Source organism: Dermochelys coriacea, chromosome 7 (genome assembly GCF_009764565.3).
Source record: "Dermochelys coriacea isolate rDerCor1 chromosome 7, rDerCor1.pri.v4, whole genome shotgun sequence".
Classification (NCBI taxonomy): domain Eukaryota; kingdom Metazoa; phylum Chordata; order Testudines; family Dermochelyidae; genus Dermochelys; species Dermochelys coriacea.
In genome coordinates this window covers 31,438,470-31,456,458 of record NC_050074.1, presented here as the reverse complement: position 1 = coordinate 31,456,458, position 17,989 = coordinate 31,438,470, and the positions used below count along the sequence as shown (strand labels likewise).

At 57.0% G+C, this 17,989-nt stretch overlaps 1 protein-coding gene across 4 annotated transcripts in view; it reads right to left on the bottom strand.

Moving 5' to 3' along the window:
- MACROD1 (mono-ADP ribosylhydrolase 1) overlaps positions 1-17,989 on the bottom strand; it is a 185,308-nt gene continuing 167,319 nt past the window's right edge. For 3 of the 4 annotated variants that reach the window (XM_038409420.1, XM_038409418.1, XM_043518813.1), the window contains 7 exons: positions 13,993-14,109; positions 4,399-4,520; positions 4,026-4,056; positions 3,859-3,932; positions 3,305-3,386; positions 723-754; positions 1-204 (listed from right to left, as the gene is read on the bottom strand). In XM_038409420.1, coding sequence (XP_038265348.1) covers positions 750-754; positions 3,305-3,386; positions 3,859-3,932; positions 4,026-4,056; positions 4,399-4,520; positions 13,993-14,109 — 431 coding nt within the window. In that variant the 3' untranslated portion in view covers positions 1-204; positions 723-749. The remainder of the gene's footprint in view (positions 205-722; positions 755-3,304; positions 3,387-3,858; positions 3,933-4,025; positions 4,057-4,398; positions 4,521-13,992; positions 14,110-17,989) is intronic. The other variant, XM_043518814.1, reaches the window with a different exon arrangement.

Here is a 17,989-nt window from a genome sequence, read left to right as displayed (position 1 = left end):
TTCAAAGCAAATAACTTTATTAGCTGGGGTGGGAAGCGGGGGGGGTCTCACTGGGGGAAGGGAAGGTGCTGAAGTTGGAGGTGGGGGGGTCTTTTCTCTTACGGGCGCAATAATGTGGGGGTTGGGGGACAATCAGCAGAGAAGGGAGGCAGGCAGCATCTCTGGGGGCCTTTCAGGGCTGGGCTGCCAGCTGCTTGGTGGCGTCTGTGGGGGAAGAAAGACGCGGGGTCAGATCTGTGCAACAGGGGGCAACAGGCCAGGAGCAGGTGTATGGGGTGGGGACAAAAGGAAGGCAGCTTTTGGTACTCAACCCCCACTGGTCATGGGAATCAGTGCCCCATTCCCAACCTGAAGCCCCCCACTAGGCCAACCCTCGGCTCCTTCTGCCAGCTCTGCCGGTGCCCCTCAATCCCAACCCACAGTCCCCTGCTTTGTCAGCCATGGGATCCCAGCCCAGCTCTGCCAGTGCCCCACCATCCCAACCCACAGCCTCCTGCTAACCTATCCCTGGGCTCTGGCCCTCCAGCTCTGCCAGTGACCCTCAGTCCCGATGCATGGCCCCCCTGCCATCCCAGCTCTGCCAGTACCCCTCAGTCCTGACCCACAGCCCCCCGCTTATCCAGCTCTGCTGGTGCCCCTCAGTACCCCCTGCTATCCCAGATGATGTGGTTCTGGGGTTAGGGGAGCTCCCCACACTGCACACGGTGCTGGGTTCTGCTTACCTGCAGGGGGGAGGGATGGGGTCAGGATCAGGCTAGAAAGAAGAGAAGGGTGAGAGTTAATCTGGGGAATCCTCTCCCAAACACACCCATTGCCCAGTGGGGAAGGGGGAAAGCCCCCATCTACCCTCCCTGGGTGCCCACAGGGTCCATCAGAATATGTGTGGGGCAGGACAAGGGGGAGGGGAAGGGCCCCCATGTGCTGGATGGGGAAGAGTGCAGGGCCTAGGGTGGAGGTATGGGGTGGTAGTGGCAGCAGGGGGATGTTCCCATGGGAAGGGGAGAAGCATGAGTTGAGGGGTGGGGCCCAGGGCTGGTGGGGAGGGAGGTAGGGGGGTGGAGGGCACTAGGAGGATGGGCAAAGGTTTTGGGCTGGAGGGTGGGAAGGGGTTGGGGGGATGTGGGTGCAGGTCAGGAGGCTGTGGGGGAAAGGCCCAGGGGGGAGAGATGCGGGGGGAGGGGTGGCCAGGAGCAGAGGCTATGGGGGAGCAGTGGTAAGCAGTCAGGGGATAAGAGGGAAGGTCCCCTCACAGATCAGTAACTGGTTACAAGACAGGAAACAAAGGGTAGGGATAAATGGCAGTTTTCACAGTGGAGAGAAATAAATAGCAGTGTCCCCCAGGGGCCTGTTCTGGGACCAGTCCTATTCCACATATTCATAAATGATCTGGAAAAAAGGGTAAACAGTGAGGCGGCAAAGTTTGCAGATGATACAAAACTACTCAAGGTAGTTAAGTCCAAAGCAGACTGCAAAGGGTTACAGAGGGATCTCTCGAAACTGGGTTACTGGGCAACAAAATGGCAGCTGAAATTCAGTGTTGAAAAATGCAAAGTAATGCACAATGGAAAACATAATCCCAACTCTACATACAAAATGATGGGCTCTAAATTGGCTGTTACCGCTCAAGAGAGATCTTGGAGTCACTGTGGCGAGTTCTCTGAAAACATCTGCTCAATGTGCAGCAGCCATCAAAAACGCTATCAGAATGTTAGGAACCATTGGAAAAGGGATAGATAATAAAACAGAAAATATCATAATGTCACTCGATAAAGCCCTGATACGTCCACACACTGAATGCTGCGTGCAGTTCTGGTCGCCCCATCTCAAAAAAGATACAGTAGAATTGGAGAAAGTGCAGAGAAGGGCAACAAAAACGATGAGGGGGACAGAACCACTTCCGTATGAGAGACTGAAAAGAGGCAACTAAGGGGATATGATGGAGGTCTATGAAATCAGGACTGGGGTAGAGAAAGTGAATGGGGAAGTGTTAGTTACCCCTTCCCATTACACCTGGACCAGTGGGTCACCCAATGAAATTAACGGGCAGCAGGTTTGAAACAAACACAAGGCCGTATTTCTTCACACAACGCACCGTCAGCCCATGGAACTCGTTGCCAGGGGATGTTGTAAAGGCCAAAAGTCTAACTGGGTTCAAAAAAGAATTGGATGAGTTCATGGAGGACAGGTCCACCAATGGCTATTAGCCAAGATGGTCAGGGATGTACCCCACGCTCTGCATGTCCCTAAACCTCTAATTGCCAGAAGCTGGGACTGGACGACAGGGGATGGCTCACTCGATCAATTGCCCTCTTGTGGTCATTCCCTCTGGGGCACCTGGCACTGGCCACTGTCACAGACAGGATACGGGGCTAGATGGACCATTGGTCTGACCCAGTAAGGCCGTTCTTATGTTCTTAAGCTGGCTGACAGGGTCCTGCAGGATAAGGGGAATCACAGGAGAGCCCTGAGGGACTGGTGAGGAGAGGTAGGGGGGAAGAGTGGGGGAGACTATGAGGGGATTGGTGGGGCAGGGGAGCTGTACCAATGGGGAACTAGAGGAATGGGGGGCTGGGGAGAGTCCTATGGGTCAGAGTAGGGGGTTATGGGGGCTGAACTAATGGGGAACTTGATGGGTTGGAGGCCAGGGGTTGGGGGGGTCCTGGAGGGGTTGGGAGAACTGTAGGGGGATCCATGGGGACTGTACCAATGGGGAAGTAGAGAGGTGAAAGTTTGGGGGGACATACCGATGAGGAAGTAGAAGGGTGGAGGTCGGGGGGGCAAACCAATGGGCAAGTAGAGAGGTGGGGGTCTGGGAGGCCGTACCAATGGGGAAGTAGAGGAGTGGGGGTCGGGGGGGCATATTAATTGGGAATTATTGGGGTGGAGGTTAGGGGAGCCATACCAATGAGGAAGTAGAGGGGTGGAGGTCTAGGGGGGTCTGTACCACTGGGGAAGTAGAGAGGTGGGGGTCTGGGGGGCCATATTAATGGAGAAGCAGAGGGGTGGAGGTCAGGGGGGGCATATCAATGGGGAGGTAGAGAGATGGGGGTCTGGGCGGCCATACTAACGGGGATGTAGAGGGGTGGAGGTTGGGGGCACTGTACCAATGGGAAGGTAGTGTGGTGTAGGTAAGGGGAGCCATACCAATGAGGAAGCAGATGGGTTGAGGTCGGGGGTGGGGATACCAATGGGGAAGTAGAGAGATGGGGGTCTGGGCGGCCATCCTAAGGGGGAAGTAGAGGGGTGTAGGTCAGGGGAGCCATACCAATGAGGAAGCAGAGGGGTGGAGGTTGGGGGAGCATACCAATGGGAAAGTAGAGAGGCAGCTTCTCCTTGTAAATCTCCTCATCCTTCTCCTGGAAGACGCAGATCACCAGCCGGTCAACCTGCCGGGTGTGAGAGGGGATGTGGGTCAGTGGTGGGGAGGGACTCCAGCTTTGGGGGTGGGGGGAGGACTCAAGGGTTGGCAGAGCTGAGAGCTGCAGGTCTGGACACGTGGCCTTAAAAGACTCAACTCCTCCCCTGATCATCACCCCCCCTCTCCCCGGGTCACAATGGTGTGAGCACAGCCACAGGCCTGCTTACAAACACTCATGTGCATAAACGTGCACATTCACAGTCACCCATGTGCATGCTCACAAACACCAACGTGCATGCTCACAAGCCCATTCACACTCATGTGCATGCTCACACATACCCATGAGAAAGTTCCCCCCATGCGCACAATGCCCCAAGCACCTCCATGTTCCCGCGCATGCTCCCGCGTGCGCCTGCTGTTCACACCCCCGTGCTCCCCTGGGCAGTGAGGTGCTCGTGGACCTGCCCCGCCCAGCAGGGGGCGCCCACGCTTCCCCTCACCTTCTCCTTGTTCACCTCCAGCCACTCCCGCAGCGTCCTCAGGACGACCTCGGCCGCAGCATCGCTGGGGTACCCTGGGGGCAGAGCAGCAGGGATCAGAGCCAGGGCCTGGAGCGAGCCCCCAGCCCAGGAGAGGGGTCAAGACCCAGGCCCAGCCCCATACTCACCAAACACGCCTGTGGAAAGACAAGGGAAGGCCTGGGGAGGAGAGACAGTGGGTGAGAGAGACACCTGCCACCCCCGCAGCACCCGCCACCCCCAGGACCCCATGCCCCACACAACTGCCACCCCAGACCGCTGCCTGCCCAGCACCCGCCCCCCCTAGCATCATCCTCCAAAACACTGCTCCCCATCCCCCCACTGCCTTCCCACAGCACTGTCCCTCATAGCACCCCTCCCTACAACGCCCTGTCCCAACCTGCATCATCTTCCTCTGCCCTCTGCAACCTCTTCTCCATTTGCATAAACCTCCTTTCTCCCCAGCTGCATGACCCCCACCAAATCCCAGCCCCTTCCTCATGCACCTCCAGGCTCTCTCACCACAGTGCGGAGTTTGTTTTCCACGGCCAGTTTCAGGCTGTTCTTGTAGCAGCTCTCCAGCTCCTTTTCTTGGGACGCACTCGGCTCCCCCTGGGCAATGGGACCCACTGCGTGAATGACATCTGCACCGGGGGAAGGCAGGGGGATGAGCTAGGGAGACCCTCTGGCCTCGCCCCGCACCCAGCACCCCCTAGTGCTGGACTGGGGCATGCACTGACTGTGAGGGGAGAGCACCCCCTACTGACCCCCCGCCCTGGAGCACAGCGTCCCCTAGCGCCACACTGACTGCAAGAGGAGAGCACCCCCTACTGAGCCCTGCCCTGCCACACAGCGCCCCCTAGCGCCACACTGACTGCGAGGGGAGAGCACCCCCTACTGAGCCCTGCCCTGCCACACAGCGCCCCCTAGCGCCGCACTGACTGCGAGGGGAGAGCACCCCCTACTGAGCCCTGCCCTGCCACACAGCGACCCCTAGCACCGCACTGACTGCGACAGGAGAGCACCCCCTACTGAGCCCCACAGCCCGGAAAGTCTTCCATTCATAAGCTGCCCCAACTTAGCCTAACTTGGCAGTGGGCAGGCTCAGGGCACAAACCATAGTACTGAGCCCTGTGCCCCTGAGCCAAGGGGCAAGGAGAGGGGGATGGCTGCAGTGAAACTAGGCTGGGCCTAGCAATGGATGGTTTTAATGGGCTTTTCCAGGCTGATCCCTCCCTCCATTCCACCCCAGACACCCTGTTTGACTCTATCCCTCCATCCCCCCCTCCCTAGAGACCCCCATCTCTCCCTCCCACCCCAGACACTCCATCTATCCCTCCCTCCCTCCCCAGACACCCCCATCTATCCCTCCCTCCCTCCCCCCCAGACACTTCCATCTATCCCTCCCTCCTTCCCTCTCCAGACACCCCATCTATCCCTTCCTCCCCTCCCAGATACCTCCATCTATCCCTCCCTCCCCATACACCCCCATCTGTCCCTCCTTCCTTCCCCGACACCTCCATCAATCCCTCCCTCCCTCCCTTGACAACCCCATCTATCCCTCCCTCCCTCTTTCCCTCCCCACACACCCCATCTATCTATCCCTCCCTCTTCCCCAGACACCTCCATCTATCCCTCCCTCCATTCCTCCCTCCTTCCCTAGACACCCCCATCTATCCCTCCCTCCCCAGACACCCCTGTCTATCCATCCCTCCCTGATCCCCAGACACGTCCCTCCTTCTGTCCCTCCCTCTCTCCTTATTTGGCTGGAAGGTGACAGTTGCATTGCCAACACCCAGCTGGTCTCCCTCACCCCCACGGGCCCCCCCGGCTCTGGTCCCAGAGTGGCCCAGTGAGATGGGTCCATGTGGGCACAAATCTGGTGCTGAGCGCCCCATGTGACACAGTCTGGTGCGAAAAGCCAACCCCGGCTTGGGGGCGTTGGAGTGCTCCCCATGCATCCTGTGTGCCTGGTCTTGGGTTGATCTCCTGGCTCCCCACCCCACTCCCAGCTGGCACCCGGTGTCACAGATCTCTCCCCGTCTCAGACAGCACCATGTGGCTGCCCAGCCCTTGACTCCCGCTCCGCCAGGCTAGCTCAGGCCTCGGAGTTAGTGACCGATGCCCTGAGAACCAGGACTGCCTGGGGCCTTGGCAATGGCTGGCCCTTTCCGAGCGTCCACAGAGAATAAACATTGAGTCTGTCCTCCAGTTCCACCTTGGCCAAAGCTTCCCCGCAGTTTCATTTTCGGTTCAACCCAAAACAATCCCCCCCCAACTTTTTGGAACCAGCAGCAAATCCTCTGCCCAGCTCTGCCCACCACGCCACCAGACTGCCTGGCCCTCAGGCATCCCTCTTGCTCTGGGTTCGTCTGTCCATCCCGTTCTCCCTGGACAGGGATGTATATTAATTGGGCCCCCACTGGGAGATGACCTTCCCATCACGCTCCCTTCGCCCGTTTTCATGTCAGACAAGGATGCTGTACGCTGCTTGGGGCCGGGGTGGGGTGTGGGACATTCACACACGTTGCATAGAATGCTGGGCATCAAGGATCAGTTTTGCCAACCCTGGGGGTGAGGAGGGTTATCTTGCCCACAGCCCGACTGCTTCCCCCCCAGGTCACCCAATAATGAACAGAGAACCCCTCCCTCCCCCGCAACTATCTCAGCCAGGGCTCCCCCCCAGCTCCGCCGGTGCCCCTCAGTCCCGACCTGCAGCCCCTGAGCACTGATTACCAATTGAACTGAACTGCAACGCTGACAACAGAGACCAGGCAGCTCATTGCATGAGTGACAGGGGGTTGGTTTTGAAGCTGGGGATGGAAGGTGGGAGCCACAGGGGACTGGGCAGAGGGATAGCATGGTGGTGGTGGTGGTTTGAGTATTGGCCTGCTAAACCCAGGGTTGTGAGTTCAATCCTTGAGGGGGCCATTTAGGGATCTGGGGTTGGAGATTGGTCCTGCTTTGAGCAGGGGGTGGGACTAGATGACCTCCTGTGGTCCCTTCCAATCCTGATATTCTGTGATTCTATGACTGGGGACCACCCATCTATTTCCTATTCCTGACACACACATGCAGAGAGCGCTGAGCAAAGGTCAGAGCTGTCATTTCTCCCCAGCACTGTGCCCACCTGGCCCTGGGACTGGTTTGATCTTAGACCCGGGTCTGGAAATGTCTTGATAAGATCCCCCAGTACCCCCTGCCCCTTCCCCAGCTGCTGTCCACCCCCAGGCCTGGCTTTGCTCTCTTGGGGGCAGCATGGGATGCAGAGCCCTTCCTAACCTTTGCCCAATATGGGTGGAACCCAGGAATCCTGACTCTCAGCCCCCTGCTCTGACCCACTGGATCTCACCCCCGCCCGGAGCCAGGCACAGAACCCAAGAGACTTAGCTCCCAGCCCCTGCACTCTAACCCACAGACATGCCCCCCAGCCAGAGTCCTCCCAAGGTCCTGTCGCTGAACAGAGGAGCTGTCAGCCCAAGGTCTGAGCCCTGCTTCATGCCCCATCAATCAGCAGCTGCTTGTCCTTCAGCTCCCGCAGCAATGGCCCTGACACCTGCCTGGCTGCAAAACAGCCTGTGCCCCTCCTCGCGCTGGGACAGAACCAGGAGTCCTGGCTCCCAGCCCCCCCCAACTTTAACTGTTAGACCCTACTTCCCCGCCAGAGACAGAACCCAGGAGTTCTGGCTCCCAGCCTCCCCCCCTCCCCCCCCACACTCTGACAATCCCCAGCAGCCGGTGGGCTCCGGCAGTGACTCGTACCACCCAGGGAGGTGCCGGCTCCATTCAGCCCAGGCTGCCTGGCTACTGTTGTGCCCAGTCCTGCTGCTTGTGTAAATGCCAGTTGTTTCAGTGTGAGTGGGGCTCCATTGTGTCAGGCACTGCGCAGACTCTGACTGAGATCAGGGCCCCCATTGTACCCGGCGCTGCCCAGACCCCGACTGAAATCAGGGCCCCAGTGTAGCAGGGTGTATTGGGAGTTTGAGGCTCAGGTGCTTTGTTGTTGTAGGGTGTTTTGGGAGCATGCTGCTGTGTTTTAATGGCAGCTCCCTAAATCCCCCTGGGGTATAGATCTTGCAACAGGAGCAGACACGCTGTCAGGTAAGGGAGAGAGGTTTATTGGTGGAGAGGGGGTGTGTGGCAGCTGTTTATCCTGGGATCCAGCACTCTGCTGAGCCCCCCAGCCCACTACCTGAAGCACAGCACCCCCTTGTGTGGTGAAGCTGAGGCCAGCTCTGGCTGGGAGGGCACAGTGCCCCCTGCAGCACAGAGCAGGCACCAGCTCTGAGGGCAGCACTGCAGGGGATGGGGATGGGGTGAGGCCCAGGCTGCTGTCCCTGGCACTGGGGGCTCTAGGAACCCTCCAGCCCTGCAGGCACAGAGAACGGGCTCTTGGGGCCACAGGGAGAGCCGAGCTGTGCAGGGACATTCAGTCCCAGCAGGAAGTTGGGGAGGCTTGGCAGGAGGGGCCCTTTCCAAGGCTGCAAGAGAGAGCCATGGTTGGGAGGGGCACAAGCAGGGGACAAAGGCCAGGGAGGGAGGGGAACCAACCCCCCAGCCTCATTGGGGCAGGCGATCTACTGCCAGGTACTCTAACCACTAGACCCCACTTCCTTCCCAATGCGAGGGATGGACCAGGCGGGGAGTGAAGCGTGCCAGGATGGGACCATAGGGGGACCCCTGTGACACTGCAGGGGCGGAAGAGGCAAGAGGGCACAGAGCAGGAGTGCAGGGGGCACAGGGGGTGCAGAGGGCACAGAGGGGCAGTGAAGGAGACACAGGGGGTGCAGAGGGCACAGAGCAGCAGTGCAGGGTGAACAGGGGGCATAGAGGGTCAGTGCAGGGGGCACAGAGGGTGCAGAGGGCACAGAGCAGCAGTGCAGGGGGTACAAGGGGTGCAGAGGGCACAGGGGGCAGCGCAGGGGGTACAAGGGGTACAGAGGGCACAGGGGGGCAGTGCTGGGGGTACAAGGGGTGCAGAGGGCATAGAGCGGCAGTGCAGGGGACACTGGGGGTTCAGGAGGCACAGGGAGTGCTGGAGTCACAGAGCAGCCATGCAGGGGACACAGGGAGACAGTGCAGGGAGCACAGGGGGTGCAGAAGGTACAGTTCAGGGAGCACAGGGGGTGCAGGGCCATGGGGGGTTCAGGACCCTACCCTATCCCCTCTGGCTGGGTGTGTGTGTGTCTCTCTCTGCCCTAGTTATTTATTGGCCCCATCATGTTATTTGTGCATCCTATTAGATTTTGCTCTGGGTTGATCCTGGATGCACCCACCCCTTCCCTACATGCCTGCCTGTCCCTCCTCCCCATCACCCGCCATATCCCCTGCCTGCCTCCATCCATCCCCTGCCCCACCTACCCCCTGACCAGCTCTGGAGCTGGGGACTCCCTCCAGGAGGTGGTTTGCAGAGTGTTTGTGTGTATGTGTGTGTGTGTGAGAGAGAGAGATCTGTGTGGGTGTGAGATCAGAGTGTGTTATCAATGTGTTTGTGTGAGATCAGTGTGTGTGCATTTGTGTGTGAGAGAGAGAGAGGGAGAGAGATCAATGTGTGAGAGAGATCAATGTGTGTGCATGGGAGATCAGCATGTGTATATAATCAGTATGTGTGTGTGATCAGAGGGTGAGATCAGTGTGTGCTTGTGTGTGAAATCATTGTTGTGATCTCTATGTGTGCATGTGTGCATGATCAGTGTGTGAGATTGGAGTGTGTGATCAGCAGGGATCCTAGTTTTCCATGATAAAAAAGCCAAAATTCTCTGATGAAAAATCATAGAAATCTTTGTTTTTCCACTATTAAAATTAAACACAGAACTTTAGTTCCCCATGCCACAATATATATAGGTATCAGTTGAATACAATTTTTATTGGTATACAGTAGAACCCCATAGAGCCGAGCCTCCATTATCTGGCTCTCTGGATTTGACCGAAACACCAGCTGCCTGGGGCTGGCTGCAGCTGAGGCTGATGGGCAGGTGGAGCTGGGGCTGATGGGCAGTCAGCTTCAGGCAGCCGGGGCTGGGGCTGATGCATGGTCAGCCCAGGGTGGCCCCAGGCAGCTTGTGGTTTGGTTAATACTGAGAGCCGGATAAACAGGGCTCTACTGTATATGTGTTTATTTTTTCATAAAAAGTAAAAACTAAAGAGTCTCCATAAAAATGCACAATTCTGTGTTTTCCCCTGGCAAATGGATTTCTAGGATCCCTGGTGATCAGAGAGTGAAATCAGTGAGTGATCAGTATGTGTGTGAGATCAGTGCATGTGTGTGTATGACATCAGTGTGTGTGTGAGATCAATGAGTGTGAGATCAGTATTTGTGTGTGATCAATATGTGAGTGTGAGATCAGTGTGTGTGTATGAGATCAGTATGTGTGAGATGAGTGTGTGAGTGTGAGATGAGTGTGAAAGATCAGTGTGTGAGATCACTGTGTTTAAGATCAGTGTGAGAGATCAGTGTGTGAGAGATAGATGTGTGTGCCTGAGATCAGTGTGTGAATGTGAGATCAATTTGTGTAAGATCAATGTGTGTGAGATCAGGGTGTGAGATCCATATGTGAGTGTGAGATCAGTGTGTGTGAGATAGATGTGTGTGTTTGAGATCAGTGTGTGTGAGATCAGTTTGTGTAAGATCAGTGTATGAGTGTGAGATCTGTGTGTGAGTTGAGATCAGTATGTGTGAAATCAGTGAGTGAGTGTGCAGCATATGTGTGATCAGGATGTAAAATCAATGTGTGTGAGAGATCAGTGTGGTGAGATCAGTGTGTGAGTGTGAGATCAGTGTGTGTGAGATAGATGTGTGTGCTTGAGATCAGTGTGTGTGAGATCAGTTTGTGTAAGATCAATGTGTGAGTTGAGATCAGTGTGTGAGTTCAGTTCAGGGTGTGTGAGATCAGTGTGTAAAATCAGAGTGTGTGAGATCAGTGTGTGTGAGATCACTGTGAGTTGAGAACTGTGTGTAAGATCAATGTGTGTGAGGTTAATCTGTGTGAGATCAGTGTGTGAGTTGAGATCAGTATGTGTGATCAGTGTGTAAGATCAATGTGTGTGTGATGAGTGTGTGATCAGTGTGTGAGTGTGAGATCAGTGTGTGTGAGATCAGTTTGTGAGATCAGTGTGTGAGTTGAGATCTGTGTGTGAGATCAGTGTGTGAGTGTGATCAGTGTGTAAGATCAATGTGTGTGAGATCAGTGTGTGTGAGATTACAGTGTGAGTGTGAGATCAGGGTGTGCGTGATCACAACCATACCACTCCCCTGCCCCCGTCATTTGCACAGAGTATTGCTGCCCACCCCACCCCATGCCTCTCCCTTACAGCCTGGCCGATAGCACTTTGCATTTGCTGCCCTTGTCTATAATAGTAGCTTGATAAATAGAGTGCTGTTCACACCCCGCCCTGCTCCGGGAAGTTATTGATAATACGCATGGCCAGCAGCCAGGGGCCTGCATGACAGATCTCCCCAATGCTGCAGGTGGTGCTGGGTGGGGGGCTGTGAGGAGCTGCAGGGTGCAAGGTGCTCTCCCCCCTCACTATCAGCACTGGCCCCTCTGCCCCAGGATGGTGTTAGGAGGAGCTATGCTGCAGGGAAGAGCAGGGGGGCATCTCCTCTCCTCACTGCCTGTCCCAACGGGCCTGCAGATCAGCATCGGCTGAGAGCTTCCTGTGCCCAGTGTACGTGTCTGTGAGAGGGTGGGATGGGGAGGGGTGTGTATGATATCATGGGGTGTGTAACATCTCAGTTGGGGTCTGTGCAGTGCCTGACACGATGGGGCCCTGATCTCAGTTGGGGTCTGGGCAGCACCCAGCACAATGGGACCCTGATCTCGGGGGGTCTGTGCAGTGCCTGGCACGATGGGGCCCTGAACTCAGTCAACAGTTCTTAACCAGAAGAGCTTGCATCTAAATACACAGGGGCTGGGTGGGAAAACAGAGTTGCACAGAGTGGAAGGGACTTGCCCAAGGTAAATGGCAATAGACCCCAAGCATCCTGACTCCCAGTCCAGTGCCCCACCTTCTGGGTCGGGCTCAGCACAAAGACTCCAGCCATTTGCAATAACCCAATGGGGTTGCAGCCCCCCACTTTGCCCAACATTGCAATGCCCTGCAGGGGAACCCCCCTGAGCAGAGCACATGATGCTGTGCATGGCCCCCCTCTCCCAGGCATCAGTCGCACGTCATTCCACAATGCAGCTGGTGAGACTTGGGGGGAGTAGTTGAGAACAACCTCCCGCATCCCTGGCAGACCTCATTCCTCCCCCCTCCCTTCCACCCAGATCATGAGGGGGACCCCAGCTCTCTGTGCCTCTGCTCTGGTAGGGAATGCACAGCTCAGGGGTGGGGAGTCACCAGCTACCTGGGGTCTCCTCAATCCAAGGTTGTCTGATGGCAGTGAAAGACAGACCCCCGGGGCACAGCATGGGGGTGACACTGGGGAACCCTGCCCAACCCTGCTTTACACACACACAGAGCTTTACACATGCAGATGTACTGCTTTACATACACACTGACACACTTGAGGTACACACTGCTTTATACACACACTGCTTTACACAGTCACACACACACTACTTTTTATGCACACAGTCACACATACACAATAAGCTGTGGAACTACTTGCCACAAGATGTCACTGGAAGGCAGCAAATTCACAAGGAATGAAAGAAAGGGCTTTAGAACAGGGAGCCAGGATTCTTGGGGTCACGCCCAGCTCTGGGAATGGAATGGAGTCCAGTGGTTAGGGCAGGGGGCTGGGAGCTAGACTCATGGAAGGGAGTGGAGCCTGGTGGTTAGAGCAGCCCACAGACATGGTCTGCCCTGCAGGCCTCCTGATCCGAGGGCCTGGCTGGGCATATGGATGTGGCCCTGCCTTTCCTTGATGACCACAGCAGAGCAGTTGGCTGGGCCACTGCAGTGCATCCCCATGGGGCTGGCTCCGAAACACAGGGGGGAGGATCACACTGCTTCTCGCACCCACCCCAACTCCACAACCTAACAGGCCGCCAAGTCCACAATCTGACAGATCCACCACACAGCCAACCTGACCCAGCTTTACACACAACCGCATTTTATACACACACACCAGGACCCCTTCTCATCCACACCCAATCACCCAAAGCCAGATTTCCCAGTGCTCTGCTCCCATTCAGAGCTGGGATTCTCCTGGCCAGCCCCCTCCAGCTGGGCCTCCAGCCAGCCCAGCTCCCCGCACTGAGGGATGGCAGCAGGAAGCACTGGGCAGTTTGTGCCACATCTTTCGGGGAGCCCAATGAGGCAAATCCCCAGACGCGGCTTGTTTTCCACATGTGCTTCTGCTGGCATGCAGGTGATGAAACTCGGGTGGTGGGGGGTGCACGTCTGGATGTGCTGACAGCATGTGCACGCACCTCCAGGATTGTGTGTTGTGCAGGTGTGGACATGCAAGCAGGAGTGGGTGTATGTGCAGGCAGTGTGTACATGCACCAATGTGTGTGTATACATGTGCATGTTTGCAGGAGTAGAGGTGTGACTGTCACACACGCTGTATAAGCGACCAGCTGACTTGCTGGGACTCAGGTCTCCTGCTGAACTCACACAAACACACTCTGCCCAGCTCTGGGCATCTGTGTCCTGCTTCTCCTGCACCAGGCAAAGTGCTACCCAGGAGCTGTTTACACCAGTATGTCCAGTGACTGCTCAGAGTCAGAGACCCAGATCTCTCTGTGTCAGGTACCTAAACCAGAGTATCAAAGCAATTGAAATATGTCTCCCTGATTCCCTGCTCCCTCCACACACACACTTTAATGTGTGAGGCTGGGCAGTGCTGTTATCCCTGTTATACACAGATGGTAAACTGAGTCACGATGATTTGTCCAGAGTCCCACCGGAAGCCTGGGGCTGAGCAGGGATTTGAACCTGGCTCTCCTAAGCCTCTGGCTAGCCCTCTACCCAGTGGGCCAGGCTTTCTCTTCAACAGGCCACCCCTTCTGCACCTGATTCCCTGGGGAGCTGAACCTGTGATGTCCTGTGTGCTGCACAAAGCAGCAATGCGTGTGCCATGGCATCACCAAGCCACGGTGCTGCAGCCTGGCCTGATGGACCCGACAGATGCTACAGACAAGGCCCCCGGCCGGTGACACTCACATTTGGCAGGGAGCCGGTATCCACAGCTGAGCTTGGCTTTCCCTGTCTCACACCCATTCAGGGATCGGCATTCCTCTTTGAGCAGCTCCCCGGCGGCCCGGTGAATGCACCCATCCACTGCAAGGCAGACAGGAGGCAAAAGGTTATCCTGGCATCAAGCAATACAGTCCGGGGCACAGTCCCACTGGTAATGTCGCTGCTGGGCATGGCAGGGTGCAGTACCGCCTACTGCCACTGGGGGTGGTCAACATAAATGGTTAACGGCCCTGCTACTGCTATCAACATAATACCCTTAGCCTGAGATTTTGGGGCTGAAGGTCCAAATCCCAGCTGATGACCCCTGGAAGGTGATGGGGGTCCTTACAGATATTGCAGGAGCATTAAGAGGCCACCCACTGAGGTCAGGGCCCTGTCGGGGGTGCTGCACAGACATAGGGAGAGATGGTCTCTGCCCTCGAGCCCTCACAGTCTATGTGGACAAAGGGTGGGGAGAGGGAAACAGGCACTGAGGGGGAAGGGACTTGTCCTGGGAGGTTAGTGGCAGAGGTGGGAATATAACCCAGGAGTTTTGGTGCCCAGCCCTCCTGCTCTAACCAGTAGACCCCACTCCCCGTCCAGATCTGGGAATAGAAGCCAAGAGTCCTGATTCCCAGTCCATTAGGCAGACGTCTCCTTTTGCTGTCCTGCCCACAAAGAAGCCAGACACTAAATTCTTTGTTTAACAGGGATAGTCCAGGGACCTGGGCCACCATCCTACTACTGGAGGATAAACCCCCTGGCACCCCCACCCCACATAGCGCTGGCTGTTTGAATGCACACAAGCGCCCACGTCCCCTCACAGCTGGGAGCTGCTGGGGGATAAGGCCCTAACCCGGTTGGCCATCCCCCTCCAGGCCTCCAATCCTATTACATATCTCAATCCGTTAGAGCTAATGAATCCTGTCTCAGTCCCATTCCCCGCCCCCCATTCTTCCCCCAGGGAGGAGTAGGTAGATGGATCATAAAAATAAGCAGAAGCAGATTATCATTATTTTTTGAAAACAATCCCCCCTTTCCAGCTTCACTGAGCAAGAGGATTTACACACTGATCTGGGGATTAGCAGGCAATGGAGGTGTTGTCCAAGTGTCAATCACTGCAGCTGATCTAATCACTAGTCACCACTCTCCTCCCAGACCTGGGATAGAACCCAAGTGTCCCAACTCCCCCCCCCCCCTCCCAGAGCCAAACATAGATCCCTGGGGTTCTGACTGTCCATCCCCCTTCTCTAACCATTAGATCCCCTGCCTCAGTGGGGTGGGGCGTGGATGCCCAGGTGGGCGGATGGGAGGGTGTTGTCAGCGCTGAGTTCATTACAGTGACGCATTGATTGGGTGTCTCCATTATTAGCTCGTTGCCAGTCTATCCTGTGATCCATAAAACAATACTTCATCCGCCAGGCCTGGTGGGGGAGTGACACCGGGGTGGGGGGCAGAAGTGCTGGAACATGGCACAGAGCAGGAGGGCTAGGTGTGCTGACACCTTGCTGGGTGTGTGCATTTGGGGTAGTCTCAGGGCGTGGGCGTGAGGGGGTGAGAGTGGGGTCTAGTGGTCAGTGCACAGTGGGGCTACTTGAGGTATAGAAGGGAGCTGGAAGAAGTGAAGGGGGGGCCAGGAGGAAGGGAGTCAAGTAGGGGATAGGTTTTGGTACCAGCAGGGGCTGGGTGAAGGGGCGGAAGTGGGGAATAGGGGGATGTGGGATTGGATGGGAGATGGAGGGCAGGTGATGCTGGCAGGGGGACACAGTGGGGAATGGGCAGCAGTGTGGGGCTGGCAGGGACAGGGGGTTGGGTGCCAGTGAGGGAGACAGTGAGGGATGATGTTCAGGAAGGAATGGCAGGGGCAAAAGTTGGGGGCTGGAAGGGGTTGTGGTGGACACCAGTAGGACATGGGGGTTGGGTGCTGGTGGGGTTGGGGTGGATAGTGGGTGATGCAGCTGGGGAGGAAGCAGGGGGTTGGATGCAGCAGGGTTGTGCGGACAGTGGGGAATAGGGATTGGGTGCCGGTTCGGTTGGTGGGATAGTGGGGAATGGGGGTGGAGGGTTGGGTGCTGACTAGGCAGAGGGGTCAGTGGGGGTGGGGATGGTGGGCAGTGGGGGATGGGAGTGAGGGGATGCCAGCAGGGTTGGGGGACAGTGGGGGATGGGGGTGTTGGGTGCTAGCAGGGCTGGAGGACCTGGAGGATGGGAGCAGGGGCACTGGGTGCTGGCTGGGTTGTGAGGGACGGGGGGTGGGATTGGGTGCCAGCAGGGTTGTGAGGGACAGTGCGGGGGGCTGGGTGCTGGTTGGGTTGGGAGGGATAGTGGGGGGGCTGAGTGCCTGAAGAGTTGGGAGGGACAGTGGGCAGGGACTGGGTGCTGGCTGGGTTGGGAGGGACAGTGGGGGGGTGCTGGGTACCAGCAGGGACAGTGGGGGGCTGGGTGCCGGTTGGGTTGGGAGGGATACTGGGGGGCTGAGTGCCTGCAGAGTTGGGAGGGACAGAGGGTGGGGGCTGGGTGCCAGCTGGGTTGGGGGATGATGCTTTGGAGGCCAATTTTGCCCACGTTCCCTGAGGCAGGCTGCGCATGGAGGGGCTATTTTTGGAAGCTCCTGGCCCCGGGGGAGGCACCCGTCATTTCCACTCTGCACAGCGGAGCTTTGAATCTCCCGTCCCCGCCCAAGTTTATTTGCTGCTGGATTCATAAATCCCCAGAGCGGGAGTGGGGGGGGAGAACTCCCCTCCCCCAAGGTCTCTCATCCCATCCTAGAGGGACCCCCGGACTCATCCATCTCTCTGCTGGGAAATGGCCTGACTCACCAACTTAGCTCCCCCCAGCCAACCTGTCCTCTGCCCTAGGGCTGAATCAGTCAGTGCCCCCTAGAGGGGCGAGTCTCTGTGTCTCATTTCCCGCAGCTAGCCCATCCCCCTCTGCCTGCCCTGGGGACAAGCCCCCCGCTCTATACAGATCCATAGGTCGATCACTCTGGCCAAGGGAAAGATAAAATGTTGTTCCACTTTGTGTGGGTGTGTGAGGAGCCGGCGTGGGCCTGTGGATTGGCTGCCCAATTGGTACCTTTCCTGCCCGAACCCCGAGGCTGTACAGATCTCAGCTAAAGCCTTCATGACCCCGAAAAGCCACAATCCTACCAAGAGCTTCTGGCAGGAACCAAGGCAAGGCGGCAGGATGCCAGGGGACCCCTCATGCCAGGAACAAGCATGGGTCGCAAGGTACACTCCAGTGTGTGTGTGTGTGTGTGTGTGTGTGTAATCCCCAGCATGCATTGCAAACTAGAGGCTACAATCCTGCAGAAATATACTGCCCTAGTACCCTGCACCTGCCACTGAGATGCAGCCACCTCTGAGGTGGAGCCTGGGGTGGGTTGTACAGAGATCCCTGGGGGACGCAGTTACTCCAGTAAGATGGGAGGGGAGCGAGGCCCCAGGGCAGGTGTTGGGGTCTAGCACAGCAGAACTCTAGCACCCTAAAGGCTGAATGACCCCCATCCAGGCTCCCTTAGGGAGAGGTACTTGCCTGCCCATGCTGCAAACAGCCCAGAGTTGGGGACAGAACCCAGGAGTCCTGACTCTCAGCCCACCCTGCTGTGACCCACTAGGCCCCTCTCCCTGTCCAGACCTGGAGGTAGAACCCTGGAGCCTTACTCCTAATCCCACAGCTCTAACCGCTGGATCCCACTGCCTTCCTCCCTGACATGTGCCTTGTTAGTGTGAGCTCTTTTTCCATGGCTCCCCAGTTTGCCTCTCCCACCCTCCTGCTGAGCCTGCTGGAATGGGGTCCCCGGATGGCGATTGGAAATGACAGCTGCAGAAAGGAGAGCGGTGCCTGGGAAAGGGCAGAGTGTGTGTGTGTGTGCATGCGGCATGTGTGCACATGTGTGTGTGCACGTGAGATCATGAAATAAACAACCACACAAGTGCTCTCTGTCTGGGGAGTCGATGATGCATCTGGTGCACAGACAGAG